This window comes from Nicotiana sylvestris, chromosome 10 (assembly GCF_000393655.2).
Source record: "Nicotiana sylvestris chromosome 10, ASM39365v2, whole genome shotgun sequence".
Classification (NCBI taxonomy): domain Eukaryota; kingdom Viridiplantae; phylum Streptophyta; class Magnoliopsida; order Solanales; family Solanaceae; genus Nicotiana; species Nicotiana sylvestris.
The window spans coordinates 49,182,483-49,199,363 of NC_091066.1; the positions used below are offsets into that span (position 1 = coordinate 49,182,483).

At 41.5% G+C, this 16,881-nt stretch overlaps 1 protein-coding gene across 1 annotated transcript; it reads right to left on the bottom strand.

Moving 5' to 3' along the window:
• Nucleotides 1-3,771: 3,771 nt before the first annotated feature.
• On the bottom strand, nucleotides 3,772-4,131 carry LOC138879303 (uncharacterized). The gene has a single exon (XM_070158908.1). The coding sequence runs from the start codon at nucleotides 4,129-4,131 to the stop codon at nucleotides 3,772-3,774; it is 360 nt and encodes a 119-aa protein (XP_070015009.1).
• Nucleotides 4,132-16,881: the final 12,750 nt, after the last annotated feature.

Below are 16,881 nucleotides of genomic sequence, written 5' to 3' on the forward strand. Positions count from 1 at the left end.
AAAATGTTGACCAAAGTCAAACTTAGTCTTTTAAGAAAATTCTAACGGATCAAATGGGCATATTTCACTCCAAACTCTTCCAAATCCCGAATCAACCGTCCCCGCAAGTCGGAAATTAGCTAAAGCAAGCACGGGAAGTTTTATTTTAGGGAAATGGGTTCTAAAAGGAAAAATGATCGGGCGGGTCGTTACATTCTACACCTCTTAAACAAACGTTCGTCCTCGAATGGACATAGAAAAGTACCTGAGCTACTGAATAAATGTGGATATCTACTTTGCATGTCCTTCTCGGACTCCCAAGTCGCCTCCTCGACTGGTTGGCCCCTCCACTGGACCCTCGCCGCAGAAATCCTCTTGGACCTCAACTGGCGATCCTGTCTATCAATAATGGTAACTAGCTCCTCCTCATAACCCAAACTCTCATCCAGCTGAATAGTACTGAAGTCCAACACATGGGACAAGTCGGCATGATACTTCTGAAGCATCGATACATGAAAAACCAGGTGAACCCCCGATAGGCTGGGGGGTAAAGAAAGCTCATAGGCAACCTCCCCAACTCGCCTCAACACCTCAAAGGGACCAATAAACCTTGGGCTCAACTTTCCCTTCTTCCCGAACCTCATAATGCCTTTCATTGGTGAGACTTTCAAGAGGACCTTCTCACCAACCATGAATGATACATCGCGCGCCTTCTGATCCGCGTAGCTCTTCTGTCTGGACTGAGCTGTGTGAAGCCTCTCCTGGATCAACTTCACCTTGTCCAAGGAATCCTGTACCAAATCGGTACCGTATAACTTAGCCTCACTAGGCTCAAACCACTCAATAGGAGAACGACAACGTCGGCCATATAAAGCCTCGTATGGAGCCATCCATATGCTGGACTGATAGCTGTTGTTGTACGCAAACTCCGCAAACGGAAAGAACTGATCCCACTGCCCTCCAAAGTCAATCACACATGTTCTAGTCATATGCTCTAAAATCTAAACTGTCCGCTCCGACTGCCCGTCAGTCTAAGGATGAAATGCTGTGCTAAGCTCTACTCGGGTCCCCAACTCACTCTGAACGGTTCTCCAAAAATGGGAAGTGAACTGCAAGCCTCTGTCTGATATGATGGAAACAGGCACACCGTGCAACCGGACTATCTCCCGAATGTAGATCTAAGCATACCTCTCTGTTGTGTATGTAGTCGCCACTAGAATGAAGTGGGCCGACTTGGTCAACTTGTCAACAATGACCCATACTGAATCAAACTTCCACAAAGTCCGGGGTAACACCACTACGAAATCCATGGTAATGCGCTCCCACTTCCACTCCGGTATAGGCATCTGCTGAAGTAGGCCACCCGGCCTCTAATGTTCATACTTGACCTGCTGGCAATTCAAACACTTAGCCACATATTCCACTATGTCTTTCTTCATCCTCTGCCACCAATAATGCTGCCTCAAGTCACAATACATCTTCGTAGCACCCAGATGAATGGAATACCGCGAACTATATGCCTCCTCTAGAATCCTCTCCCCCAGGCCATCAATATTAGGAACACACAAATGACCCTGGAGTCGCAAAACACCATCCTCTCCAATAGAAACCTCCTTGGCACTTCCCTGAAGTACCGTCTCTTTGAGAACCGCCAAATGTGGATCATCGAACTGCCCGGCCTTGATCTGCCCCAATAATGAAGACTGAGTAACCAAACACGCAAGAACTCGGCTAGGCTCTGAAATGTCCAACCTCACAAGTCTATTAGCCAAGAACTGAATGTCTAAAGCTAGCGGCCTCTCCGCTGTTGGAATGAATGCCAAGCTACCCATATTCTCTGCCTTTCTGCTCAAGGCATCCGCGACCACAATTGCCTTTCCCGGATGATAAAGAATAGTGATGTCATAATCCTTTAGTAACTCAAGCCACCTGCACTGCCTCAAATTAAGATCCCTCTGCCTGAATATATGCTGCAAGCTGCGATGATCAGTATAGACCTAACATGACACCCCATACAGATAATGTCTTCATATTTTATGGGCATGAACAATCACGGCCAACTCTAGATCGTGCACGGGATAATTCTTCTCATGAACCTTCAGCTGACGCGAAGCATATGCAATAACGCACCTCTCCTGCATCAATACACATCCCAAGCCAATGTGTGAAGCATCGCAATATAACGTATACGTCCCCGAGCCGGTAGGCAATACAAGAACTGGTATTGTAGTCAAAGTTGTCTTGAGCTTCTGAAAGCTATCCTCATAGTCATCAGACCAACGGAAAGGAGCACATTTCTGGGTCAATCTAGTCAAAGGTGATGCAATAGATAAGAAGCCCTGCACGAATCGTCTGTAGTAACCTGCTAACCCCAGGAAACTCCTAATCTCGGTCACTGAGGTAGGGCGTGGCCAACTCTGAACTACCTCGATCTTCTTGGGATCTACCTTAATACCCTCTCCTGACACAACATGCCCCAAGAATGCCACCGACTCTAGCCAAAACTCGCACATGGAGAACTTAGCATATAGCTTCTGCTCTCGCAAGGTCTGAAGCACTACTCTTAAATGCTGTTTGTGCTCCCCCAAGCTACGGGAGTATATCATGATGTCATCAATGAAGACGATGATGAATGAATGAATATAGGGCCTGAACACCCTGTTCATCAAGTCCATAAATGTTGCTGGGGTATTAGTCAAGCCAAAGGACATCACCAAAAACTCATAATGGCCATATCTAGTCCGGAATGCAGTCTTCGGAACATCTGAGTCCCGAATCTTCAGCTGATGGTACCTTGACCTCAAGTCTATCTTAGAGAATACCCTAGCACCCTGCAACTGGTTGAACAAATCATCGATACGAGGCAACAGGTCCTTGTTCTTGATGGTGACTTTGTTCAACTGGGGGTAATCAATGCACATCCGCATAGTCTCATCCTTCTTCTTCACAAATAACACCGGTACACCCCAAGGTGATACACTGGGCCTAAGAAACCCCCTCGTTAACAACTCCTCAAGCTGCTCTTTCAACTCTTTCAACTCTTTAGGAGCCATACAGTACGGTGGAATAGATATAGGCTGGGTGCCTGGAGCCAAATCAATACAGAAATCAATATCATGATCCGGTGGCATGCCCGGAAGATCAAAAGGAAACACATTGGCGAACTCCTGAACTACTGGAACTAAATAAATCGTCGGAGACTCTACGGTAGTGTCTCGAACATAAGCTAGATAAGCCAAACACCCCTTCTCGACCATATGCCGAGCCTTCAAGAAGGAAATAACCCGACTAGGTGTATCAAATGTGGACCCCTTCCACTCCAACCTTGGCAACCTCGGCATCACTAGTGAAATAGTCTTGGCATGGCAATCTAGGACGGCATGATATGGAGATAGCCAATCCATGCCCAGGATGACCTCAAAATCGATCATATCAAGCAACAAAAGATCTGCTCTAGTCTCGAAACCACGGAATGTGACCACACATGACCGGTAGATCTGATCCACAACCACAGAATCACCCACAAGAGTGGACACATGAACAGGAGTGCCCAAAGGCTCAGGAGAAATAACCAGAAAACGAGCAAACAGAGATGATACATATAAATAAGTAGACTCTGGGTCAAATAATATCAAAGCATCTCTACCACCGACGAAGATAATACCTGTGATGACGGAATCTGAGGCCAGAGGCCAATGCATCTGGCCTGGCCAGAAGGGCGTAGAATCTGGATAGAGCACCAGTTGGCTGGCCTCCACCTGACTGAGAAATAGTTGGCTGACCTCTCCCTGCCTAGCCTCCACATCTAGGACAACCCCTACTAGTCTGCCCTCCACCTCTAGGTGGCGGGGCAGCCGGTGCTGGAATCATAGGCTGCCGACCCTGCTGCACTGCCTTACCCCAAAGTCTGGGGCAGGTCCTCTTCATGTGACCCGGATCTCCACACTCGTAGCATACTCTCGGTACCATAGCATGTTGCCCTGAAGTCTGAGCCTGGTGATCCGAATACCCACTGGGAGAACCTTGGATGGCTGGTGAGCGATACAAACTCTCTGGAACGGCACTGAAGTGAGCACTGGAAGAATCCTGATAACCAGAATACCCGCCATAGGAACCCTGAATAGCTGGTGGGCGGTAAGAACTCTCCGCCATCGCACTGAAATAGGGCTTCACTCGAGCACCCTGGGGAGGGGGTGATGGTGCTGAATACGGGGGCATGCTGGGCTGACTCCTCCCGAACTGATATCTACCCCTAACTAGGGTGCCTCTGAACTCTCCTAAAAATTGGGCCCTCTTGTCCTGCTAAATCTTCTCTCTACCCCTCTGGCGATACCCCTCAATCCTGCGAGCAATCTCTACCACTAGCTGGTACTCAGTACCCATCTCCACCTCTCGAGCCATGCCAGCTCGAATACTGGGGTGCAACCCCGCGACAAATCTCCGCACTCTCTCTTCATCTGTGGGAAGTATCATGAGTGCATGGCGAGACAGCTCAGAAAACGTCACCTCATAATCGGTCATAGACATCTGACCCTCCTCAAGATGCTCAAACTGATACCGTAGCTCTTCCCTCTCAGGGGGTGGAATGTACCTATCCAACAACAACTGTGCGAACTGACCCCAAGTGAGGGGGGGAGAACCTACTGGCCTACCTAGAACATAGGACTGCCACCATCAACGGGCCCTGCCCTCAAACTGAAAAGTAGTGAAGTCAACTCCATGCGACTCCAATATCCTCATGTGTGCAGTCTGTCCCTGCACCTATCTATGAAGTCCTAAGCATCCTTATGACGCTCACCCCCGAAGACCGGAGGGTGAATCCTAGTCCATCTATCCAATAACTTCTGCAGATCGCCATCCGCAGCTGGTCTGGCTGGGGTGCCACTGCAGCAACTGCTGGAGCCCCATCTGCGGGTAGTGCACCCGGAGTCGGATACAGTGCAGCTGCATGACCAAGAGCCTGAGCAGTAGGGGTCTGTGCTCCCCCTCCTTCCTGTGATGTAACTGGATCTGCTGGAAATAAACCAGCCTGAGTCATAGAATCCATGAACCGCAGTACACGGCCCATGACCTCCTGGAATCCCAGTGCTGTCATAATGTCTGTCGGGGTAGGACCAGCTGCAGGCACCTCAACCTGCTCCTCGATAGTAGGATCTCCTGCAGGATCTGCTGGTGGTACTACTGGAATAGCTCTGGGATGCTCTCGTCCCCTACCACGGGTCGATACCCTCCCCCGGCCTCTACCTCAGCCTCTAGCAATGGGGGAGCAACTCCGCCCAGGTCTAGAACATCAGTTGTGCGTGTCCTCACCATCTGTGAGAGAATAGAAAAGGGAAATTTAGTATACCAACCACTGCACGATAGGAAATGAATAAAGAGTAGTTTTCCTAATACCTATAGCCTCTCGAAGATAAGTACATACGTCTCTGTACCGATCTACAAAACTCTATTAGGTTTGCCCATGATTTGTGAGACCTAAGTGAACCTACTGCTCTGATACCATGTTGTCACGAACCAAAATCCACTAAGGGTCATGATGGTGCCCAACACCAGTGTCGGGCAAGCCAACGCGGAAAATACTAAATAAACTTTCATTTACCTTTACTCAAAATATAGTTGAAATAATTCTTTAAGTTGGACTAGAAATCAGAAATGATTTAACAAAGTCAAAATAATCATACAACCCCAAAATGATACAGTCTTCTAATGTGTGTGTCAAGACCTGGTGTCACAAGCTGTGGGCAACTAGTAGAATACACAAAAGAAACACACTATCCTACTGTCCGAAATAGAATACACAGCAAAAAAATACATATGAAAGACTTCTTCAGGCTGCTGAACGGCATGGGAGGGAAGCAGCTCACCATAGAAGTCTCGAGTCCGCTTTAGGATACACACCAGACTGATAGCCAGATACACATGCATCAGATCCTGTACACTTAAGTACAAAAGTGTAGTATGAGTACATAAATAATATGTACCCCATAAGTATCATGTCTAATCTCGAAGAAGTAGAGACGAGAGGTCGACTTGATACTCACTAGGGTCAAATGAGATGAGAAAGAATGGATAACAAGCATGGATAGCACAATTTATTAGAATTTTAGGACAAGAGTTAACAATTCTTTTTCCAATTAATATCATGGGTATCCATTTACATTTCAAGGCATATATGAAGTTCCATCCACAGAGAAATACTAAGTAAAGCATGCGCAAGCAATACCGAGGGACGTACGGCCTGATCCAACATAAAAGTAAATTGTGCACTGCCGAGGGTCGAACGGCTCAAACCATAGATGCATCTATTACCCTGCTCGCGAATTACATATGTGACGCGGTCAAATATAAATCAGCTCATCAACAAGCAGACAATTATATATATATATATATATATATATATTTATCTGAGGAGTAGTTATTCACAGAAATATCCAAATTTTCTTTAAAAAGACCAAACAGGATAAGGTTCCCCCACCAGTCTCATTTACCTTAATCAACATAATTTATACGAATCCAAACTTAACATAAAGTTACAAGAATATCACATAGAGCATGTTTTTGGGTCCTAGACTACCCGGACTTAACATAATAGTCGCTACGCACGGACTCTCGTCACCTAGTGCATACGTAGACCCCACATATAATAGCAATTAATAAAATTATTATACTTATGGGGACAATTCCCTCTTACAAGGTTAGAAAGGAGACTCACCTCGCTCCAAAGTGCACTTCCAATATCAAGAATGAGTCCAATCCCTCAATTCGGAGCCGAACGATCCCAAACTAGTCGGATGAGGTAAGAATTAGTCAATATAGGTTCACAAGATTGAATTCTAGCTATTTAAGCAATTTCCCAACCTTTAACACAAGTTTCCTAAAATCCAACCCTGGGCCAACGTGCCTGGATTCCGAAATTTTTTTGAAGGAAGTTGTTCTCTGCAACCTAGGGATCGATAATATATGATTTCTAATTTATTCTATAGAAAATTTCGTGGTTAAATCTAACTTTTACTAAAACCCTAGGTTTCTGCTCTAATCCCATGATTTCACCTTAATACTATTGTTTAATCTACCCAAGACAAAATCATTAAACTAGAAATAGGTAGAACACACTTACCTCAAGATGCTAGGTGAAGATTTTCTCTCAAAAGCTCTAAAATCGCCAATGGAAGAGTGAAAAAGTGATAAAAATAGCTTAGAACCTATATTAAATGAACCCCACTGCCTCAGCGATTTCCGCATCTGCGGTCTGGGGACCGCATCTGCGATCCCGCATATGTCACAAATGGACCACATCTGCGATCCCGCATCTGCGACAAATGGACCGCATCTGCGAAATGGGCCAAAAGAGCTGGGACCGCTTCTGCGGTCGAGAGGCCGCATCTGCGGAGACACTTTTGCGGCTTGGGAGCCGCTTCTGCGGTTCCTGGCGTGGCCTTCCCTGGGCCGCTTCTGCGATGGAAGGACCGCATCTGCGGTCTCGCACCTGTGGTCCACCAACCACATGTGCGGTTACGACAGAAGCAGCAACTTCAGCTCTTCCAAAAAATTTCCACTTCACTCGAGCCTCGTCCGATTGATGCTCGGGGCTCCCGAGCCTCGCCCGAACATACCGACAAGTCTGAAATCATGAGACGATCCTACTCGAACCTTCGGAACACCCGAAAAAACTCTAAATCTAGGAATCACCCCTAAAACCAAATGAATCAAACTTATGAACTTCAGGTTCTTAATTTTCCTCTAACGGGCCAAAACGCCCTTAAACTCCTCGGATTGACTCCAAATTTTACAAGCAAGTCTTAAATGATATTTCGGACATGTACCGAGCTTCGGAACCAATATATAATCCCGATACCTATGAAATCAATCATTAATCAGTTTCTTTAAATCCTTAAAACTTCAGATTAACAATTTCTAATAAAAATTCATTACTCGGCTAGGGACCTCGGAATTCGATTTCGAACATATGCCCGGGTCCCATATTTTTCCAACGGACCCTTCGGAACCGTCAAATCACGAATCCGGGTCCGTTTGCTCAAAATATTGACCAAAGTCAAACTTAGTCTTTTAAGAAAATTCTAAGGGATCAAATGGGCATACCAAACTCTTCCAAATCCCGAATCAACCGTCCCCGCAAGTCGGAAATTAGATAAAGTAAGCACGGGAATTTTTTTTAAGGAAATATGGTTCTAAAAGGCAAAACGACTGGGCGGGTCGTTACAGTGAACCCATTGTTGATTTTCGAAACTTTGCTAATGCATCCGCCACTCCATTGCCCTCTCGAAACGTGTGGCCAAGATGCTGCACTTTTAGTTCATGGAGCATCAACCTGCAAGTGGAAATTAGTTCTGAGTACTTTGGACTACTAGTTTGACGGATTTGGAGTAATACTAAGAGTTCGTTTCAACAACTAGATGTTGAATACGACGACTAATGGAAATGGATAGCCCGTGGTAAAGAGCTAAAAATTCAGCTTGGAGGACATTAGTACATGGTATGTGTTTCGTAAATCCATAGATCCAATGTCCTGAAGCATCACGAAAAAAAACCCCTGTTCTACCATAGTGTGATGCTGGGTCATAGGCCCCATCAATATTTAATTTGTAATGAGGCGATTGTGGTTTATGCCATGTGATGGCTTCCTTAGAAGATCTGTGTTTTTTTCTAGGAATTTTGGTCAAGTAAGCAGCTTGTGTTACCAGTGTGATAATAGGTGAGTGGTCGATTAGGTGTTTGGTATTATCAAAAGTATTATTGTTACGGTTTAATCAAATTTGCCATAAAATAATGGGAGTTAGAATAAAAGAGGGTACAGCAATATTGGTTGTTAACGAGATTGGAGTGTGAGGGGTACACAATGAGTGTAACCACTCAACGTAGTTTGATGATGGAGTTGTTATATTAAGGTGTTGCCACAGTGTGGCTGCTGGTCTGCAGTGAAGAAAAATGTGTGGTATGTCTTTCATTGCATTACTGCATATTGGCCAAGTAGTGTTATTAGTGACTTGTCTATAATAAAGGAGCTTTGATGTAGGTAATTTCCATGAATTAATAACCACAAAAAATATTTTATTTTGGGTAGGGAGGTTGTTTTTCAAATTCAATTATGAACAAAATTAGTAGTCCAGCATTTTCAAAATGTAAAATATAGGAGTAAGCAGAGGATGTAGTGAATGTACTATCGGGGGTACTATGCCAATAAGGGGTGTCTTCCGCTTATTGAGATGTGTCTAAAAGGATTTTATCAATGAAAGAATGAATTCGTGGGGTTAATATGAAGGATAGGGTGGAAAGGTCTCAGGAAGAATTAGTGATAATGGAAGCTAAGGACTGATTCAGTTCGTGTCTAGGAATGGGACCTTGAATGAGCTGGTGTAGTGACAAATAATCTGCAATCCAATGATCATGCCAAAGGCTTATGCGATTACCATGTGCTACATTCCAGCTTGTGCCTGACTGACAATATTTAGCTACCGCTATCATGCTCTTCTATATGTAAGAGGTATTAGAGTGTGTGTTTATTGTGTACAAAAATTGGTTAGTATGGTTATACTGATAGTTGTATTTAGCGGAAAGTATGTTAACCCATATGGAGTTACTTGAGGGTGAATAACGTAAGGGTGGCATGTGGGTCGGTTAGGCTCGGGCCCGGCCCAAGCCCGCGAGCCCAAATGGGTAGTGGACCTAAACGGGCCTAACCGGATAGGACCGGGGTGGGGGTGGGCTTCCGGATAGGCCCGCGAGACCAGGACTGTTTGGGGCCGGGACCGGCTGGTAAGTGAGCCTAAACGAGCCCAATGGCTATTTTAAAAATATATATATATATATATATATATATATATATATATATATATATATATATATATATATATATATATATATATGCCAAAATGACCGTTTTTAGCCAATAATTCATTTAAAAAATGGTCGTTTCTAGCCGTTGGCTATTTATAAAATAGTCATTTAACCCCCAACTTTCTTTTAATCCCAAACTTTTTATAATTATACTTTTTTCCTATTTTTAACTATAAATACACACTCATTCTTTCATTTTTCTCACAAAATCATCAATATCTCTCAATCTCTCTCTAATTTTCTTCTATAATTGATTACTTTATTGTTGCAATTTGTGTGAAAAATTGTGAAGTTGGTGAATTGAAGTATTCATCTCTTCAAGTCTTCAATGATAATTAATTTTTAACAAGTTATTCGGTAAACTCGTTCTAACTCTTAACTTTTAATATTATAGTTTTGTTTTATTTTATTTACTTTGTATTGTTTGATTAATTAAGATGGATTTTTCGTTAAAAAAAATTTCAGAAAAAATAAAGAAAAATCCAAGAGTGGTGAATCTAGTGGCCAATCTATTCCTTCTCCAATTCCCCGGGCTCCCCTACCCAAACCACATACTCGTCCTCCACCTGCTCCTATTCTTGATAGTAATAATACTTTATTATAATTTACTGAGAGTCAATATTTGCATAATGTTTGAGGTGGTGAATAATTAAACTATGAATATATGAATGCTCTTTATGGTAATCCAACTATTGATGAAGATGATGATGAGGAAATAGATTTTGATGAAATGCAACTGGATAATGATACGCCCACTAGTCCTGTTGCTGAAGTTAACCCAACTAATAATAATCCAAATGATGCCCCCATCTGACCCCCACTGTTACTACACCTACTTTTTCTAGACAATCTTCTAAACGGGCCGAAACATCTCTTGTTTGGCTATTTTTTACTCAACTAAGAGAAAAAAATAGGGCTAACAGTAAAACTTGTGGCAAAGAGTTAGCTTTTAAATATGTTAGAGGTCGGGGGGGTCGGAAAGTTTGAGGAGACACATAATGCTACACCCTCAAGATAAAGTTAAATATCTTCATATGAAAGCTTTGGCCGAGGGGACAAGTGTACCTAGTCAGGCTGACCATAGTACCGGGTCAAATCAATTTCAACCGGGAATTAACATTGTTACCGGTGGTGTTTTATATTATGATCCAGGAAAAGATCGGGAAGAATTGGCAAAAATGGTTATTGTTATGTGCTTACCCTATAGTTTTCCTTCTAACCCGCACTTTGTGCATTATATTAGAAACTATTTAAATCCTATTTATAAAGGATGGCCTCGCACAATCGTAAAGGAGTGATATTTATAAATATAAACATGAATATGAACAATATTTGCGCTATTTATTTACTCGCATAAATTGTCGTGTTGTTATTACTACTAATATTGGTAGAAGTGATAATAACTGTGATTATCTTATTGTTACCAGTCATTGGATTGATGAGTATTGGATAATGCAAAAACGCATTATTACTTATAAAATAATAAATTCACGTCACACAGGACAATTTATTTCTAGCACGGTTACGGATATTTGTAGATATTTTTGCATTAGTAATAAAATAATATCATTTTCAATGGATAATGCTACTAGTAAAACTAATGATGTAGCCTTGCTTACCACTAAACTAAATCTTGCATTTAGTAACATTTTTCATGTTAGATGTATTTGTCATATTTACCATTTAGTTGTGGGTAATGGTATGAGAATTTTAAATGTTGAAATTAAAAAGGTTAAAATGGCTCTTCATTGGCTTTTTTATTCAAACTGTAAAAGTAAACTTAGAGAATATTTTAAAAGATGCGATGAATTTGGCCTAAGAGAAAGAAAGGTTCCTAAACCTTGTCCAACTAGATGGAATTACATGTATGAAAGTTTAGTTATTACATATGAATATATAAACCCCATAAACTCAACGTTTAATGCTCATGTAAGTGATTATGATGAGCACCTTACAAATGCGGATTGGGCTAATGTTAAAATGCTTGTAGATTTTTTAGATAAATTTCATATTGCTACAAATAAATTTTCTGGGCAATATTATCCTACTATTTCTAATTGTTTAGTTTATTTGTAAAACTTGCAAATTTGTTCGCTTATTTTTCAGATTATGGGAAAATTTATGAACAAGCTATTGATTCTATGAGAAAAAAGTTTAAAAAATATTTTTCTCTATTCCCCCTATTTATGGTGTTGCTGCCTTGTTAAATCCTACTATAAAATTAGGAGGTCCTCAATTTTAGTATGAAACTGTTTATAATGGTTTAACACTTGAAGATGAGGAGTTGTCCACACTTCCGGAAGCACAAGCCTCAATTAAAATAAATATTCAAACTAATTATAGTGCTTATCAAATTGCAATAGATTATGCTAGACCAAATATTCCAACTCCTTCTTCTTCTAGTTCTCAATCATCTAAAAAAACTGCGGGAGTAAGAGCACTTCCTTTTTGGGCCGGGTTCAGGAATTCTCAAGGTTCTAGTACTAGTGATTTTTCACAACTAAATGAGCTTAAAGTTTATTTGTCACGGGAAATTGAGAAAGTGAATCCGACGGCTCCTTTAATATTTTGGAATGGTGGAAGGACAAAGAAAAATACTTTCCGATTCTTTCAAGAATGGCCCGAGATATTTTAACTATTCAAACTTCAACAGTGGCATCGGAGAGCGCTTTTAGTCAAGCAATACTTCAACTCGATGATTATAGAGCGTCTATGAGGGAGAGCTTGGAAAAATCAGTACTTTTCATAGATTGGATCCGTTCAGAACGAAGAAATTTTGGACTTCCTGAATCAAAACCAGAGGTAGACGAAGCTTACGAAGAAATGCTAGCTGAACTTGCGGAAGATGCAGCTTCGCCCGGAAGCGGTGATGAACAAGCTTCTTTTCCGCCACCACCAACGAAAATTCCTCCGAACCTTGAAGGATTTATGAAATTTGTTAGAGATACCATGTAAATTAATATGTAACTTGTATTTTGGCACATCTTGATTAGTTCCTTTTCCTTCTCAATGGTGGTATTAGCACCTTATTGTGCTCATTTCATGGGGAGGGGGGGAGGGGAGGAAGATTAAGAAAGATATTGTCATATTTTGTTAATGCTATAATAAAATTATAACGCATTGCTTTGAATATCTCTTTACAATATTTTTGTGTTTGAATTTGAATTCACAATACTATAATATAATTTTTACAAGGAATTGCCTTAGACAAAAGATTATTTAAAAAATAAATAGAAAGTCACCGATGGGCCCACTTAGGCCGACATAGGCCCAGGACCATTAGTTTGTGGTCCCGGTCCCTGGATGGTTCTTACAAAAAGCCCACGAAGTCTGGGACCACTTAGGACTGGCCCACGAAACCCGGACACACTTAGGAATGACCCACGAAGCCCATTTAGGACCGGGCTCAACCCACATTATAGCCCTAGAATAACGCCATAGAAGACTTGTGAGCATAGCCAAGTTTTTAGGGACTAATTTTTGGATTCCTAAACCCCCCTTTGATTTAGGAGAAGTAATTATATCCCAATTAATTAAGTGAATTTTACGCTTCTGGGCGGATGAACCCAATAAGAAGTTACGTTGAAGGCGTTTCAGTTGGTGGATGATTTTGGATGGTAATAAATTGGTTTGCATGGTGTAAACTGGAATTGAATTTAAAACCGACTTAAAAAGGGTTGTTCTTCCTGCAAGAGTAAGGAATTTTGATCGCCATCTAGATAATTTTGAGGTAGCTCGGTTAATAATGTATTGATAATCTATTAATTTAGGATGGTTGAGTGTGATTGGGAGATCCAAGTATTTACCAAAATTGGTGGCAAGGGGAATATTGAGAGCAGTGGATAGGGATTGGCTGAGATTCGAATTTACATTTGCTGAGAAGAGTATTTTTTATTTATGTAAATTGATGCATTGCCCTGATTTTGCACTTAATTGATTAAAAAAAATCGATAATAGTGGTGGTGTTGGGCCTTGTTGCCTTGGCTAACAATATGAGATTATCAGCAAACATTAGGTATGAGAGAGGTTGGGCATTTCTATTTAAGTGTATATGTGTCCAACGGCAAATATCAACAATATGTTCGACTATGCGGTACAAGGATTCCATACATATGATGAATAGATAAGGAGATAGAGGTTCTCCTTGTCTAATACCACGTGGTGGTTGAAAAAAAGGGGTTGGTGTGCCATTGATAAGTATTGAAATGGATGAGGTAGTGATACATGACATTATGAGATTAATTAAAAGTTGTGGAAAGCGTAGGTGTTGAAGTGAGAATCGGATGAATGACCACTCTAAGCGGTCAAAAGCTTTTTTAATGTCAATTTTTATCATCATGTTTCCTAATTTACCATGTTGTCTCCGAAAGGAGCGCATAATTTCCTGAACAAGAATGGCATTATCAGTTCCCCTACGACCTTTTAGGAAGCTTCTTTGAGTTGGGTTAATTAACTTAGGCAGTAGGGGTCTGATTCTATTTACTATAATCTTAGTAATAATTTTAATAATTATACCGCAAAGCCCAATCGGTCTATATTGAGTAAGAGACTCTGGGTGATTTGTTTTTGGGATCATCGTAATGTTAGTTTTATTAATTTTCGCAGGGATGGTGGCAGTATGGAAAGCATGTTGACAAGTGTGGATCACTGCCTGTTGAGTTTCAGGCCAAATTTCCTTAAAGAAGATAGGGTGGAGGCCATCTGGGCCTGAACCTTTTAGAGGTTAAAAAAAATGTACGGTAGTAGAAATTTCAGCATTGGATAATGGACGGCTGAGTGATTGAATATCATGTGTTGTAAGGGAGTTTGAATAAGTAGGTACGTATTCGTTTTGGCAAGAGATTAGCTGAGTAGTATATAGTTCTTGAAAATGTTTGAGAATTGTTTGGTGGATAAATTTATTTTCAAAAGTCCAATTACCTACGGTGTCATGAAGGCTTAGTATACAATTTCATCTACGTCTATGTATCACGGAAAGGTGGAAGAACGTTGTGTTTGCGTCACCCTCATTTAACCATTGGACGTGTGATTTTAATTTCCAAAATTTTTTCCTCACTATGTAATAAACTGTTAAATTCAGTTATAAGTTGGTTTTCTAAATTGTAGTGGAACGAATCTTTTGTACTAGGATGCATACGTTGTATGCCTTTTAATCGATCAATTAGAATCTTTTTTTTACAAAATATGTTTCCAAAATTGTGTTTATTCCAATGAGTAGCTAAATCAGTAAAAAAAAAAATCAATCCTGTCGGATAATTTGGTTGGTTAAGCCATGTTTGGGTGACAATATCAGGGAATTGTGGATGTTGTAACCACATAGTTTCGAATTTAAAAGAAGATGGAGGCTTAGAGTAAGGTTTAGTTAAGTTTAGTAGCAGGTGAAGTAGTCAGAGTGAGTGCGAGGTAGGTGTTTAAGAGTTGAATCTTGAGTTCAAGCCAAATAGTTTTAGGAGTATTATTAGTGTGGTTGAATTTAGGTTTGTTAGTCCACGTATTACCACATAGTAACCCTGCACTATTATGATTAGCATGGACAGTTTGTAAATGTTGCCACAGAAGTTGACAATTTGATTAAATATTACTAGCATAAATTAATGAAAAAACCCAAGTAGGTGCTTTATTTACCTGGATGGGGGCATGTATTTCCTAGCTTGTAATTGCAACTGGGTTGACCGTCATTTCATTAGCGCGCCATAGTAGGACTATGCCAGCTGATTGTCCATGTGCCGCCACTTGGATTAGGTCAGTGTAGTTGAACTCATTGAGAAGATCAGTATGGTCCACCATTTTTATTTCTGTCATACATAAGATGGACAGATTATTCCATGTTAATAGAAATCGCAAGTTCCGGCGGAATTCTTGATTGTTAGCTCCCCAGCAGTTCCAAAGCATAATCTTCATAAGACCTTCAAGTTGAGGGTTGTTCCCTTCCGGAGCTAGTGAGAGTTCTAAGTGCATTAGAAGATGAGGTGGGTTGTAGAGTGGTGCAGGCAGCAGATTGTCGTGTAGTGTTGGGATCATAAGTATCACATACCTCTCGTCCAAGGAGTATGGGTAGAGACGTATATTTAATGAGGTTTTCTGGAGAGCTGGCGGGGGGGGGGGGGGAGAGATGAAAATGAGGTATTTTTCTTTATGCTTTCAGGAATGGAGATCGTCAGGAAGTCGTTCAGCACCATTGATTCCATAAAATTTTCCGGTAGGTCGTTGTCTTCTTCTACCTGTTGTGGATCTTCCTGATGTGGAATAGGTGGTGGTGAGTTGGTGTGCGACATGTCGATCACTTGCTGCTGTGCGAGACCTGGTGGTGGAGGGTGAGGCACCTCAACTGGTTGTTGTGGTGCTAACCATGGCCAAAAGTTAGTTTGTTGGGGTATACCCCAATAAGTAGGGTGATGGAGAATTTGAGTCTGCCATTGTTGATATTGAGTGATGATTTGCTGCAGTTGTAGGATGGTGATATCTTGTTGGTAAATCAGATTCATTACCTGGTCTTGGTGCGCTTGGGTTGGAATGCTCTCTTGCATTGAAAATTCCATCTCCTCCGAGGTGTCCAGTAGGATGGTGACATGGTTTTGTAGCAAGTTGAAGATCTATGTATGGATATTGGTGCATGGCTATGGGTGTTGGTAGTGGAACAGTTGGTTGTTGTTGCATGTTGTGGGGAACGGGTGGCAGCACTGTCCACTATTGGAAGTGAGGTTGTTGATGTTGAATGAGGAGGTGTGGAAGAGGTTGGTGATGATAGTAGTTGATGTGGAAATTGTTGTAGCGCCGGTGTCTGTGGTGGTGTTGATGTTATCTTTGAGAGTGTGGACGATACATTTTTTTGTGGCAGTGGTAGTGTGAGTGTGGTGGGAAGTAGTTTGAATTCGTGTAAGAAAACTGTGTAGTGGACTGGTATTTGAAGGGGTGGCTAGCGTATGGGCGGCAGGATGCACTTCAGTTGGAGGAGGTCGATTTTCACCAACATTAGAGTCCAAAACTTTTTTGATGATGTTTTGGACAAAAAACACTTTACTACTACTTAAAAAAAAGGTTACATAA

What these genes read in the sequence shown, in the direction of transcription:
- LOC138879303 (XM_070158908.1), bottom strand. Translation starts at nt 4,131, where the DNA reads ATGGCGGAGAGTTCTTACCGCCCACCAGCTATTCAGGGTTCCTATGGC.